The 15,803-nt window shown below is 38.8% G+C and overlaps 1 protein-coding gene across 1 annotated transcript in view; it reads left to right on the plus strand.

Moving 5' to 3' along the window:
* ENTPD7 (ectonucleoside triphosphate diphosphohydrolase 7) overlaps positions 1 to 6,978 on the plus strand; it is a 45,112-nt gene extending 38,134 nt beyond the window's left edge. Inside the window, exons 10-13 of the mRNA XM_011287480.3 lie at positions 200 to 524; positions 2,357 to 2,442; positions 3,504 to 3,665; positions 5,075 to 6,978. Of these exons, the coding sequence (XP_011285782.1) occupies positions 200 to 524; positions 2,357 to 2,442; positions 3,504 to 3,665; positions 5,075 to 5,306 (805 nt within the window). The 3' untranslated portion in view covers positions 5,307 to 6,978. The remainder of the gene's footprint in view (positions 1 to 199; positions 525 to 2,356; positions 2,443 to 3,503; positions 3,666 to 5,074) is intronic.
* The last annotated feature ends 8,825 nt before the right edge of the window (positions 6,979 to 15,803 follow it).

Raw genomic sequence — 15,803 nt, forward strand, 5'->3', positions numbered from 1 at the left:
TTCTGCTAAATTGAATTTGCTTAAGTTAAATGTTCATGTGTTGTGACTGCATGGTTGATACTCCATGCTTGTTTCTAGGGATGCCATATAAAACAAGATATCTGTGAAGCACATTCTTTGACCAAGTTTCTCATAGGCATTTTTTAAAGAGGTTGAATACATTAGTGATGTGTTTTGTTTGTTATTGTCATTGTGGCAGGTTGCTGGGCCAGAAGACAGGTCTGAGTCCCGACAATCCATTTCTGGATCCCTGCCTGCCCGTGGGACTCACAGATGTGGTGGAGAGGAACAGCCAGGTGCTGCATATCCGAGGAAGAGGAGACTGGTCTTCTTGCGGGGCAATGCTGAGCCCCCTGCTGGCTCGCCCCAACACCAGCCAGGCCTCGCTGAATGGAATCTACCAGTCACCAATTGACTTCAATAACAGCGAGTTCTACGGTTTCTCTGAGTTTTTTTACTGTACAGAGGATGTGTTACGCATCGGTGGCCGTTACCATGGGCCAACGTTTGCCAAGGCTGCTCAGGTAAATTATTTATAGTAAAGATGATTCATACCAGCAGCAGCCGTTTCTCTATGCCTAACTTTGTGCCAGATGCTGTGCAAAGGGCTTTGTATGCCTGATTTCACTGATTTCTTCACAGGAGGAGCTCTGTGAACCTTCATTTTACAGATGAGAAAGTGGACTCAGAAGTTAAGGAGCACACTGTGCTGTACTATCTTCTAGTTCATTAAACTTAGGTTTCCATGTATGTCCTGATCACCCAAATTATCACCCAGCTCCAAAATCTTTGTGGTGGCTAATGGTTTTTCCTCTAGCTTTCCAGTAATCTTGTTTAATGCTTGTGGTCAAAAGTGTCATCCCCAGATATCTTTCCCCTCACTTGGTATTCTCAGTTGTAATGTGCTTTTGGAAATGAGGTCACACAGGTGGGCAAGTCCACTTTGATTTTCTTGGTTTGTCAGGAGGCCAGAGTGGTATATAGGGTCACTTGGAATATTAAAAAGATATTGGGAAAAGCAATGTCAGGGGTACTATTTAAAACTAAAATGCAGAAGAAATAAAATTTCAGTTAGAGCATATATAGGACATTAACAGCTTATAGGCTTAAATCATTAGTTACCTGAACAGGTGAAAGTTTCTCTAGCTTTCTATAGCTCCTTTAATTTAGATTCATCTCTGAAGGTTTGTCTGTCTTTCTGATCTTGTAGAAGAGAAACTTATGGGAAGAATTTGACCTTGTATTTTATTCTTTTCTTTCTGCTTTGTTACAGTTCTCTAGGGTTCTCTGGATAGAAGACTTCCAATTTAATAATGTCTGTACTGTGTGTATTATTCTGTTCCCTGAAGGCAGTCCCTAAGAAATATTGAGGAAAACCTGGTTTGTATTTGTTCTTTCCTCTCCAGCCTCCAGGAATACACTTATATTCCTTTTCCTTTCTAGCATCTAGGGCTGCCTAACTGTTCATGGCCTACGTCTTTCTCTCATTTTAAAACTTCTTCAAATTCTGTTCCCTTGAACACCAAAGGGCTCAAGTTACTGCTTACTCAAATTGCTAGTGGCTTCATATGTTCTTTTTCTCAGGTGAAAGAGATAATTTTGTTCCCTTACTTTTTTTTTTTTTACTTTGACTCAACTGTTATTTTCCCAGTGATACCTTCCCTAGCAACCATATCCAAAACTGCAGCCCTCCCCAATTTCACCTATTTCCCTTTCCTGCTTTATTTTTCCATGAGCATTTATGTCATGTAACACACTCTATATGTAAATGTGTACGTGTATGCATGTCTTATGTATGCATGCATGTATATGGTTATTGTCTGTTTTTTATCACTAGAATGTGAGCTTCATGAGGACAGAAAGTTTTGTCTGTTTTGTTCACGGCTAGATCTCCCTGGCACCTAGAAAAGCACCTGGCACAAAGTAGACATTCAGAGGAAAGGAATGGTTCTTTGGGGAGAACTATAGCAGGGGAACAGGCCAGTGGTAGAATTTGACCATTCTGTTCCATCTGCGTTACTTCCTCATCTTACATAGTGTAGAATGAGGCTCCCTTTGGCTTTGATGTTGCTATTTCTGGTCCTAACCTTACCCCTCTCTGAAGCCAAAGAGGCTCAGGAGCCGTGTTGGGCTGGCTTTGTACTGGACTTGAGGTGATGGGAATAAAAAGGAGACCCTCAGGAACCTGTGTTCTGGCACTTGCTTTGCACAGTGTCCAGGGAATGAATGTGGCATTTCTGTTTTCCTTTGTCAACTAGTCACCCACAAGTAACTTTAGACATGGAACAGCTGAGACTGTAGGGAAATTAGTTGTGCTTTAATTTCATGTTCCTCTGTTTCTCTTTGGTTGTTCCAGGATTACTGTGGCATGGCTTGGTCAGTCCTAACTCAGAGATTCAAGAATGGTCTCTTTTCATCACATGCAGATGAGCATCGACTCAAGTGAGTAGCTTCCTTTTTCCCCTAAGATTGGCCTGAAAACGCAGATGGCAGATTATAATGAGAGAGAGAGAGAGAGAACAAGCAAGAATACAGATGGAATTTTCTGTTGAAGGAGAATCGAGAATTTGATTTTTAGATTTTGATTTTCTGAGTGATAAGGGCCAAAATAGTGAGCCTATTTTAGTGAAGCCAGGGAAAACCAGGGTTACCAAAAGGCTCAATCCAAATGGTTTGAAATCAAAAGTGGTGTTTTTTTAAAGCTTTTAATTAAAATATTGAACATGCAGGGGCGCCTGGGTGGCGCAGTCGGTTAAGCGTCCGACTTCAGCCAGGTCACGATCTCGCGGTCCAGGAGTTCGAGCCCCGTGTCAGGGTCTGGGCTGATGGCTCAGAGCCTGGAGCCTGTTTCCGATTCTGTGTCTCCCTCTCTCTCTGCCCCTCCCCCATTCATGCTCTGTCTCTCTCTGTCCCAAAAATAAATAAAAAACGTTGAAAAAAAAATTAAAAAAAAATATATTGAACATGCAGAAAAGTGGAAAGAACAGTAACATAAATCCTCACCCAGCTTCAACAAATACCAATATTTTGCCAGTTTGGTTCATCAGTCCTCCCATTTTGTAAACATTTTAGTTAATACATTTTAACCATAAATAAAAATAGAATGGTATAATGAATTTCTGTGTACCTATCACCCTGCTTCTCTGCTAACAGCTACCAACTTCTGGCAAATCTTATTTCATCTCTTTTCCCACCCTCTTACCACAATTGGGTTCTTTTGAAACAAATCCCAGACATCATGTAATTACAGCAGGCTCCTTAAAAATAAGGACTCTTATAAAAAGAAAGAGAAAAACACAGCAATATCATTATGGCATAAAGGTGTTCCTGCACTTTTGTGGTAAACATCAAGATAAAGTAGGCTCAGATTTGGCTCCACCTAGAGGCGAGGAAGGTGAACTGGGGAGAGAGATCCTTTTTGACATCCAATGGGAGTATGTGGAAAGTATTCTTTTTTCTTCTTCTTCTTCTTAAAAAAAAATATTTATTGTTTTGTCACACAGATATCAGTGTTTTAAATCGGCTTGGATGTACCAAGTTCTCCATGAAGGATTCCACTTTCCCTATGACTACCCACACCTGCAGACAGCCCAGCTGGTATATGACCGAGAAGTTCAGTGGACACTGGGAGCCATTCTGTATAAAACACGATTCTTACCCCTCAGGTAAAGTGGACTGAACTGGCATCTTGAACTTAGAGGATATTGGTGTCTCAGAATAGGTTTCTTAAGTGACCACTCTCCCTCAAAAATGCATCCAAATTAACTCCCTTTATTACTATCCCATGAACTATTATTACTAACCAGTTATGTTGAAACAGAAAGAAGGTTGAGAATTTAATCCGGAGTCTGTTCTTTAGCTTCGCAATTTCAGGAATGCAGTTTTGTTTATGCATAATAAATCATTCTTTAGGATTGAGCTCTTACTAACCAGTTCTAAGATTCTTACTGATAAACCAAAATTCATTCTTAGGTTATTGTAGAAAACATCTGACTAGAGAGCTAGGGAATGCTGGCTGTATAGAGCAGTCTTTCCTAATGGGTAGAGTCACTCTAGACATCATGTCATTGACTTGGAAGGCTTTTGGTGGGCCAGAATTTAGAACAAAGCACACAAGATGCTTTTAGGGGGGTATTGTCACTAAGCTATGATAGCCTGATGTCTTGCTCTATGTATATAAGATATTTGGGATAATGTTTGGGTACTCTCTCCCCTGTATTATTTCGGATAAACTAAAATGAATTTTTAATCTTTGCTGCCTGTTTCTTTAAACCCAATATTGTCAGAAACCAGGTAGCTGATAGATGTGAGAGAAGTGGGGAGCTGGAGAGTACGTGCTCTAGATGAAGGGCTGACTCCTATCATGCGGAAGTGCTGTCCCAGCATCTGCCAGTTGTCATTTGTCAGGACAAGCCAGAAATCCATATTTTATAAGCAGCGTTTCAGTTTGGAGATTCACATTTAGAGAAAACACTGCAGGTCGAACCAAACAAAAACGGATCCAGTATCTGGACCTCCAAACTGCAGCTTCCGTTCTAAGCAGGCAGGCTCCTGCACTTTGGTTTACATGTCTCCTCTTTTTTTTCCAGATTATAAAACAGTTGATCAGGCAACCACTTTCTTTAGATATATCCTAAAGAAAGCACAGGAAGCACAGCCAATTTTTTTAAGGATTTCAATACACTCTGATTTCTTGATTGGATTTAGGGACCACCCTATTCTTGTTAGAACCATAGTTACAAACTGTATGTATGTATTTACAGAATGGAATGGGACCACTGTTAAGACAATCAGTATTATAGATGATCAGTCTTATCTCACTGTTCACTTTTTTGTCTTCTCATTTTGTCCCCATTCTGGAGGACGTAGGCCTGTGAGGAGAAAGAAAGTACAGGAGGAATCACATAGCAGTCCTAGGGCTAGAGACGTTCTTCAGCTTTGCTTGCTCTGTGGAACTGGTATCAGCATATTTGCATGGATAGAATAAATGATATAACACCACTGGCCTTTTAAATCCACATGAATGTTTTTCTTTGAAATTAACATTACTTGTCACCTTCAAACTCTTGCCTAGGGATCTACGGCAAGAAGGTGTCCGGCAGACCCATGGTAGCTGGTTCCGTCTCTCCTTTGTCTACAACCACTATCTCTTTTTCGCCTGTATCCTGGTGGTGCTACTGGCTATCATCCTGTACCTTCTGCGGCTACGCCGGATTCACCACCGACAAACTAGAACCTCAGCTCCATTGGACTTGCTGTGGATCGAGGAGGTGGTGCCCATGATTGGGGTACAGGTAGGGCCATGAGGCCGGACAAGGACATAGAAAGCTCGAGTACCCCAGGGTTGCTGCCCATTGACTTCCACCACTTTCTTGTACCGGCCTCAGATGCTGCTTTGCCTGACCTTGGGATATTTGGCCTTGGAATTTCTACCTTAATATCTACTTTAATTCCTTCTCAGTATCCAGGTCCTCTTCTCTGAGAGAAACCGGAATTTAGTCTGTGAAGAACTAAATAATGAGAGTTTGGTGCTAACAAAGAGGACCAACCTTAGTCCAACTGAAGCATGCTTCTACTCCTTTATCTGAGAGGTCTAGTGTGTTCCTGGCATCTAGACTTTCCCCCCTTGCTAAAGCATGAAGTTTGACATTCGGCAAACTGGAAGCCTGGTTGAAACCAAATTTGGAGCATCTGATACAAAGCCGAAGACATTCCAGCAAGTGCAGCAGCCCCTTCTTTCTCTGTAACAGAGATATCATTTATGTGGAGATCCACACCCTTTCATAGGGATCCAAGATATTTGCATTTCGCTGAAACAGATATGAACTTCCAGGCAACCAAAATAACAGTTTCTTTGCTTACTTGACAAAGAAGCCGTTATGAGTGTGGTCCAAGATCCCTGACGTAGTGTTGGTGATGTTGATTATTATATGATTTTAAAAGGGTTTAGAACCCCTTCTAAATGAATGGTCAATCAAAGATTTTGACAGTATCTTATGTGATACCTGGTATGACCAGGATAGAAAACGTTTCTATGACTATATGCCTCACCGGCTGTTTGGGCATTAATTTTTCTTTTTGAGCCTTAAGTGTGCTTGTAAGATGGAGAAACTGATAGGGTTGGAGATCTGGATTTGTCTGGTTTTAAGTCACTGTCTCTAGGCCTATTTTTATGAGCCCCTTTACAGGAAAACAAACAAAAAAAAGAGTTCTTTTATTTCACTACGGTCAATATGTAGTTTGGGAAGGGGGGTGTATTTGTTGTTTTTAAAGAAGGAAAGAACAACAGTATCAGGAGAATGGGCAAAGGCAATAAAATCCAAGGTCTTAATTTATTAATGTTTTCTGAGAAATAGAAATTTTCCCAATTTGACTCTTGGAATGTCTGAAAAGAAGCAAATTCTAAACTTTGAAAAACATAGACATATCTGTTAGTAAGCCACGTGGCGTCTTTCAGAACATTTGTAAAGAGTTTGCTCAGTCACAGACCACATTTCCATTAATGAGGAGAGAAGAAAGCCATACGATTACATTTTAATCCACTACCCTTCAGGAGCTTTGTTCCTCTTCTACATGTAGCCTTTAAATTGCATGAGGATTTCTTTTTCATCAACTCGCATCTTCCCCTATGGGATCTTCTTCATACTTCATCCTTCCCTGTATGCAGCCTTGAATGTCCTGCCCAAGAATATGCTCCCAGACTTGAAATAGCTTTCTTTTCTGTCACTTTATTTTTACGATTAGATGAGTAGAGGGAATCATCTCTGCCTTTAATGGGGAAAAAGTTGGAAATATTAAAACATAAATTTCCACACTGGGAACCAGAAGGAATTAAATGCCTCATAAAACAGAGAAAAATAAGCCGAGATCCTCCTAGAAATAAATTGAGATGAAAATAGTATGCTGTTAGTTGGTAGGTGAAGAGATGATGAGTCTTAAATTGTTTTCAAATTAAATAAAAATGGATCTAGCAAAAGAGTCTTATAGTTCCCTGTGGAAATATTTTTTACTTTTCATTAGGGTTCATATCACAGCAATTTCCTTTAATTTTTAAGACTTCTAAATTTCCTTGATCTTCTTTGACTTCTTATCTTTGTGTCACTGCAAGTGAGCCCTCGCCTTGTGATGGCTGCTTATAAATAATGTCCGAATGTGTTTTTTGCTAGCCAATGCCTCCTGAGGTACTCTTTCTTCTTCCCTCATCTTGGTTTCCAAATACTATTTTTTGGTTTTCTTGTAAGATCTGGTCAATGATCTTGTCAAAAGCTACCTAATTGGCTAATAGTGATCACATTCGTGTGCTCAAAATTTAGCTGAAGCAGGGAGGAGGTGGTGATGAGTCCAGTTTGAAAGCTCTTATTAATGAAGTTATTCTTCCTCCTGGTTATAACATTTGTTAAGCATTTAGTGTGTATCATATACTCTTAAGAATTTGTGTATATTATTTAATCATTATGACAGCCTTTCAGATTGATACTACTTTTTGTGTTCTTTTTATAATTGAGAAACTCAGGATACCCTATGCTTATCATTTTTCAATGTAAATGTATTTCTTACTCTTAACTTATTCTAAATAGTTTTTGAGTTTTCGTTTAGTGTATTATATCCTGTTTATTACTTTGATCTTATGGGATCTGGGCTTGTCCTTGTTACCACAAGTATGACTTCCCAGAAACCCATGGTAGAAATGTAAGAAGCACAGATTTTTACCATGTCCCTCAGAAAAACTAATATTTGTTGTTGATATTGGTTCCTGTGCTTCTGTCATTTGTTCCCAATTAATAATTTTGCATGAAATCTCATTAGCGAGAAACATAAGCCATTTGTTCTCCAAGAGCCAATTACTTCTACATATTGCTGTCTCCTAAGAGTCTGTCTCCCTTATAGAACCAGTCTACCTTGCCTCTACACCTCTTTTTGCCCTCGGTTGTTAAAGATTTTTTAAGATCTCTATTGCATTTCTGCACTTTTCAGTAGTCTCCTTGTGAAGATAATTACAGTTTCATTAAATTCACATCCCACTCATTCCTTTGAATCTTACCAGCCAGTCCTCTTGATACCAGAAAAATGAATCTGAACTGCTTTAGTACTTTTATCATTAGTGAGACAGTTCACAGATGTCAAAATCAGAGTCCGTGCTGATAGGAGTTGTGATGCTTTATTAGCCTTACGATGGCACAACCCATCACTTTTCTCTGACTTCTTCTTACTAGGACATAATGAAAATAGGTATAATACTCAGTTATCTAGCATTACATTGACTTAAGTTGCAGTTAACTCTAAGCCAAATTTTACCATCTTTGTCTCTGTACCTTAACTCCTTGAATTGACCTTCCTTGGTATAGGGAATTTAGTCACTTTCCAACAACCTTGTGTTTATCCTTTAATGTCATCCAAAGGATTCTGCCTCCCTCTCCTCAGCCTGACAGCTTTCTTTAACTTCCAGGGCCTTAGGCTGTGATTATTAAAATGTGGTTGATTGAGTCTGCCATGCATCTGTTAAGCTCATCTTTTTAGTTATTAACATTTATTATCACATCCACATTTGTGTTGTTGAAGTATAGTTGACATATACTTGTTTCAAGCGTGGAACATAATGACTCTATTTGTATACACTGCAACATGATCACCACAATGAATCTAGTTTCCCCCATCACCATATAAAGTTATATGACATGCAACACAGTGTTATTGACTGTAGTCACCATGCTGAACATTACATCCCATGACATGACTTATTTATTTTATGACTGGGGTTTGTACCTCTTGACTCCCTTCTTCCATTTTGCCAGTCCTCCTTCTCCCCTGACTCTGGCAACCTCCAATCTGTTCTCTGCATTTATGAGTTTTGTTGTTTTTTTGGTTCCACATATAAATGAAACCATGTGGTGTTTGTCTTTCTCTGACGTATTTCATTTAACGTAACACCCACAAGGTCCATCCATGTCACAAATGGCAAGATTTCATTCTTTTTTATGGCTGAATAGTATCCCTCTGTGTGTGTGTGTGTGTGTACACATCTTCTTTATCCATTCATCCATCAATGGACACTTTGGTTGTTTCCTTATCTTGGCTATTGTGCATAATGCTGCAGTGAACATAGGAGTGCACATGTCTTTTTGAATTACTGCTTTTGTTTTTGTTTTTGTCTTCTCACCATTTTTAAAAAATTTTCATATTAAATATAATTTATTGTCAAATTGGTTTCCACACAACACCCAGTGCTCATCCCAACAGGTGCCCTCCTCAATGCCCATCACCCACTTTCCCCTCTCCCCCACCCCCCATCAACCCTTGGTTTGTTCTCAGTATTTGAGAGTCTCTTATGGTTTGCCTCCCTCCCTCTCTCTGCTTTCATTTTCTTCAGATAAATAGCCAGAAATGAACTTGCCAGAAATAACCAGAAATGGAACATGGTAGTTCCATTTTTAGTTTTTTGAGGAACCTCTCTACTGTTTGCCATTGTGGCTGTACCAATTTACATTCCCACCAAAAGTGCACAATGGTTCCCTTTTCTCTACATCCTCACCGACACTTGTCATTTCTTATCTTTGTGATAATGGCCATTCTGATAGGTGTGAGAGGATATATCTCATGGTTTTGATTTGCATTTCTCTGATGATTATTGAGCATCTTTCATGTACCTGTTGACCATCTGCATGTCTTCTTTGGACAAATGTCTGTTCAGGTCCTCTGTCCATTTTTAAATCAGATTGTGTTTTGTTACTAAGTTGTAGAAGTTCTTTTTATAATTTGGATATTAACCCCTTATCAGATTTATGATTTGCAAATATCTTCTGCCATTTAGTATCTTGCCTTTTTATTTTGTTGATGGTTTCCTTTGCTGTGCAGAAAGCTTTTTAGTTTGATATAATCCCATTTGTTTATTTTGGTTTTTATAGTCATTGCCTTTGGAGTTAGATCCAAAAAATTATCACCAAGAATGATGTCAAGGAGCTCACTGCCTATGTTTTCTTCTAGGAGTCTTATGGTTTCTGGTCTTATATCCAGATCTTTAATCCATTTTGAATCAATTGTTGTGTATGGTGTAAAATAGTGGTCCAGTTTCATTCTTTTCCATGTGGCTGTCCAGTTTTTCCAACACCATTTATTGAAGAGACTTTCGTTTCCCCACTGTGTATTCTTGCCTCCTTTGTTGGAAATTAATTGACCATACATTCAAAGATTTATTTCTGGGCTCTCTATTCTGTTGTATTGATCGAGCGTCCATTTTTATGCCAGTACTATATTGTTCTGTTTACTATAGTTTTGTGATACAGTCTGAAATCAAGGGGCATGATGCCTTCACATCCATATTTTCATTTTTGAAATAAAATAACTTCTACTTATCGGTATTATCTAAATAGATGCTCTCCCTACCCCTATTAACATGCTTTTGTTTTGCTTTTTGTCAGGAGTGAAAGACAAGTGGGTGGTATGATTTAAGGAAAAGAAGACTGGACTTTACAAATAGCCGGTTTGGATTCTTAGTCCTGGCTTTGTCACTGACTAGCTCTGGTACTCTCTAGGCAAGTCACTTGCCCTCTCTGGTTCTTTTTTCATCTATAAAACAAGGTGGCTAGACAAGATGCTCTGAGGCTAGTTCCAAAGGAAGAACTGTTGGCCTAAGGAACTAAAGGCAGGAGAAAACGTAGGAAAATGGTAAGAGTTTCAGGAACAGGATTTTGGCCTTTGGTTTAAAAGGACAGGATGACCAAGAGAGCTGGTGGTCCCCTCCTACTTTATCACTGACATTAAGGTTGATGGGAATGGAGTTTCCAACAGCAATCATTATACATAAATTTCAGAGGATGAGATTTTTACAGCTGGGATTTTAGAGTTCTGTCTTTTGTTAACCCCTTGGGTTTTATGAATGATAAAATTGAGGCCCAGAGCAGTAGTAATATGTGCAAAGTCTGAGTGAATGGTCTCCTGGATCCAGTTTTCTCTGGTTTCTGTACCACAGACACACACCTTTGACAGCTCCAATGAAGTTCCCATTGACAGAATCTTCCTGCAAGATTGTGTATTTCAAAGGAATCTATTCTTTATAATACAGCTGATTACAAGTAACCATGCCCGATCTTTATAACTGCTTCTGACATTCATTTGTGATGGCTTTGCTCACATTTAGGAATAAAATATGATAGAAACACTTTGTTAGAAATGGCACCCAGTTGTTACCACATTTATTCTACCTTCTATATTTCTTTTAATCCTTTTACCTTTTAGATGTTTCTTTTAAACAATTTGCTTAATTTTGTACAATTTTCTTAACCACAGCGTCTAAGTAATTCATTTGATGGTTATAATCAAAATTATTTAAAGTATAAAATGCCTATCAGATCTACCTCATTAATGAACTTGGCTGTATTTCTTGGGCAGTTCTCAGACTCCGTTACAGAAACAAAATGCTGTTTCTTTATGCTGTCTTTAAACTTCTTTTTGTGCTAACTCAGAACTAGTATCTAATTTCCCTTTGTGCTGTGGTATATGATATGACTTCATTTGGGATAAAGAATTAAGGTAGAAGTAGCAACAGATACTTCAGATTCTCCCAGATTAGCTTCTTAGGTCATGCTTAGTGTGAGAGTCCTGCTGGTAGGGCCATATGCTCTAACTTGTGAGGATTTTGTTGGTGTTACAAAAAATATTAGTTAAAAAACAAGAACTCTTTTATTATATACTAATAGACTTCCCTTGTATTATTATATAAGTGTTTTTCTTTTGCTATAATTCATTATTTCCAGTTTGTCAGTACCATTTTTAGAGGGACAGAGGAGGTCAACATCCGTTGACCCTGTGTTTCTCTGGAAGTCTGAGCACTAAGGAGATCCTTTTATTTGTAAAATTGAGTTATTAGTCATAAGGGTTTTTTACTTTTAAAGTGTATGCAATCATGGCCTGCCATTTTTATAAAAACCAAAGTTGAAAAAAACTTCTGAATCACAGGATGTTTATAGCCATGCATGTATGACTTCAGGCAAGCTGAGGATGTGTCTACTCCTGAGCCTCTCCTTTTTAAGTAGTGCAGCCACTCGTAGACCCTCTGGCAGCCTACCACTCTGGTTCTCCAGTATTAAGGTAGCCCTGATGCTTTCAAAGAAGCCCTTCCTGCAGAGGACTTGCCAGAGTTTGGCCTGTTAAAACTGCTCGTGGTGAAGGCTCTGCGCCTTACAAGCTTCATAATGCTTTCTCTGCAAGCAAGGATCCTAGACAAATACTTTGATTTCTGGTATTGCTGTCATTATATTGTGTTTGAAATTCTCATTCCACAATTCCTCTTTTGTTGGAGCCCTGAAGTATATGCCTTATCTCTGTTATTTCTGCCTTGAACAATGAACTTTGCAGTGTTGAAAGGCATCTTTTTATTATGACCCACAGCTAGACACTCCCTTCTCGCTTTCAAAAACTGAAGGCTGCTTATGTTGCATCACTTTTGGGGGTTGCTAAGATTGTATGGTTTTCGAATGCTTCACATTCATTTTGCTCAACAGTTCTTAAAATTCTGTTAAATACGGTTATATCAGTGTTGAACAAAAAGTGCAATGCATATTAGAGATATATTGTCTCTTCTGCAGGGACATAGGTATATGTGTTTCATATGCCTATATATAACCCACCATACGTTCCAGAACTGGAAGAATTGCTACACATCAACTGGTTATCCTAACGTCGTGATCATCACTTTAGGCAGTAGCTAATTGTTACCTCCTCTACAATGGGACAGCATTTGTCAGTGTAAGTTAAAAACAAGAAAATTCTAGATTGATAAGAAAGACAGGTGTTTTCATTTCTCTTGATGTTTTAAAAACAACTGACAGAATTATTGACAGATTTTAAGGGAAATTCATTTAATCTTCTAGGTATATGATGACTTATTTTGAAAGAGGTGTCTGGGACCTCAATTGGTAATTATCCATTTTCCATTCATTCATGCAATATTTGGTATGTGTTTGGTGCTGGGAATAATGCAAACATAAAAATAATTCAGATAATCTCCATTTACCAAGAGCTCATAGATAGCCACAGTACAGTTATACAGCTAAATGCAACCAGAATCGGTTTTTCCAAACTTACTCATCTTTAATAAAAGAAAAATGAAGAAAAACATCTAGAATTTGAACTTATTCATTCATTGCTACATTGTTGGAGGGAACTTTAGAAACACTAGCATTTGGCTTTTTGGGTTGGGTTTGGGAGTCATGAGATGATGGATGGGAACCTGCACCTCTGACCACAGTTCCCTTTAAGAATTCTATCTAGAAGAGGTGACATCCCATTAACACACTAATAGGATCAGATTAAATGAGATAGGGTTGGGCAAATTTGGAGGGGATGGAAATAAGCTGGTCAAAACTTCCTTTTTTTTTTAGAATATCATTTTTTTTTAAATATGAAATTTATTGTCAGATTGGTTTCCATACAACACCCAGTGCTCATCCCAAAAGGTGCCCTCTTCAATACCCATCACCCACCCTCCCCTCCCTCCCATCCCCCATCAACCCTCAGTGGTCAAAACTTTCTAAGGTAACTGGTTTATTAGGGGCTAGGCCACAGGTGCCTAAACTTGTCTGCATGTTGGAATGACCTAGGAAATTTAAAATTATGTCTATTACTGCTTCCAGAGATAATGATTTAATTGGTCTTAGGGGGAGCTTGGGCTTCAGGATTTTCAAAAATTCTAATTTGAAAAAAATTAGAAACTACCTCTAGCAATAGCATAAGCCCCGGGGTCATCCAGAATTTTTTTTTTTTTTAATCAAAGACAAACTATTACTTTTGTTTTGCTAAGAACCACTTGAGGATGGTAGCTGTTAAATCACAGTGAAACTCACAGAATATTGGAGTTGAAAAGGAATACAGATCATCTCCTTGAGACTGTAAATGGGCAAACCTTAGTCCATTTATGGCTCCCAGATGTGTCCAGCCTGTGTCATGTACTAAAAAAAACCTGGAATTAGTTGCCAACCCTTGAGAGCTTTCACATAAAAATCTAAATGTTTTGTTTCTTTAAATAATCAGATCTGACAACTCTAGACCTATAGAGCAACAGGCCAGAGCTCAGCGGTGGTTTAGTTGAATAGTTGGGACACCTGCTTTTCCACTTTTCCACTGTCCTCACCAGCTGCACCCTAGTGGGCTTTTGTTTGGATCCGACTCTTGTCTTCTACAAAACTAAAAACTAGCTTTCTGCACCTTCTAGCCATTGTTCCCAGCTCTGCTCTGTCTGAATATTCTACAGTTCAATGCCCCTACTTCCTTCAAGTATTCCCTGTGTGGTGTGAGTTCTGGACTCCTCACCATCCTGGTCCCTTCCTCTGGAGACATATTTAGTAATCAGTGCCCTCCTTAAATGGGGTACCAATAGCGAAACACAGCACTTGCAACTGAAGTATTCTGAGTGCAGCTGTGACACTTCCATTGATGAAATCTGAAACACCACTAATTTTTATCAGTGTCATTACACTTTTGGTGCAAGTTGAGCCGATGGCCAACTGAAATCCCTGTCTTCTTTATATGAAATGATAGGATGCCAGGTTTCTCTATCCCAAACTTATACAACCTATTTAATTTAAATGAGGATGTTACATTTATATTATTTAATTGTATCTTGATGGTGCCACTCTAGAATTGTTTTGAGTTGTGACGTTCATCTATTATATTAACAATGTTGGGTTGTTCCATCCTCAGGTCTGATCTTTCTGATGCCTTCATCCAAATCACCGATTTAGAAAATAAAACTGAATAAGAGCCCTATGACATGTCAAGATAGACCAGAATTATAATTTGTTAATCAAAAATTTGTTCACATATCTTAATAGATGTCCAAGTACTATGTACACCATCAAGGCCATACTTTTCTTATCCATGAGGCTGTTACGAACCTCTTTCAGGAACTGATTCATACTATCTATTCCATGTGACCTAGCAATGTTATAGCAATCAAAAGAACTAGGTTAGTGCTTGACGAATCCAAGTGGGTTACTAGTGATTATTTCCTTTTCTAAGTACTTCTAAGCCATTTTGTTACATATAGACATTAAACTTGTCAAAATCTACCCTTTCCCCATTTTGAAAATCAGGATACTAGAAGACACTTATTTCTCGCTGAAGGCTGTCTGGCTACTTAAGGTATGCCAAGTCCTTCCCTTTGAATCTTCACCTGATGGAAGTGGAGATCATAAGGAATTTCTCCTTAGGCATAATTCAGGACTCGGGGTCAAGGAGACAAGAGCTCATGCATGTCGAATCAAGAGCTTGCTAACATTAAGAAACCTAGACAGCCTACTAAAAAGGAACAAAGGCAGACATTTCTCTATGTTAAATTTGGTTTTCAACAAAAAAACTAAATTTATAAAGTTTTTTTTAATGTTTATTTTTGAGAAAGAGACAGGGTGTGAGCACAGGAGAGGCAGAGAGAGAGGGAGATAGAATCTGAAGCAGGCTCCAGGCTCTAAGATGTCAGCACAGAGCCCGATACAGGGGTTGATCCCACGAATCTAGAGATCTAGCCAAAGTTGGACACTTAACCAACTCAGCCACTCAGGTGCCCCTAAATTTATAAAGATTTTAAAAAGGAATATTTAGTTAAATATACTTAATGACACTCTTGATCCAGTGACTTTGTTAAAAACAGGCAAAGAATTTTACTTTTTTAATGTTTATTTTTGAGAGAGAGCACACATGCACGTGAGCAGAGGAGGGGCAGAGAGAGGGAGATAGAGGATCCAAAGTGGGCTCTGCGCTGACAGCAGAGACCCCAGTGCAGAGCTTGAACCCACAAACCGTGAGATCATGAC

This window comes from Felis catus, chromosome D2 (assembly GCF_018350175.1).
Source record: "Felis catus isolate Fca126 chromosome D2, F.catus_Fca126_mat1.0, whole genome shotgun sequence".
In the NCBI taxonomy this organism is placed as follows: domain Eukaryota; kingdom Metazoa; phylum Chordata; class Mammalia; order Carnivora; family Felidae; genus Felis; species Felis catus.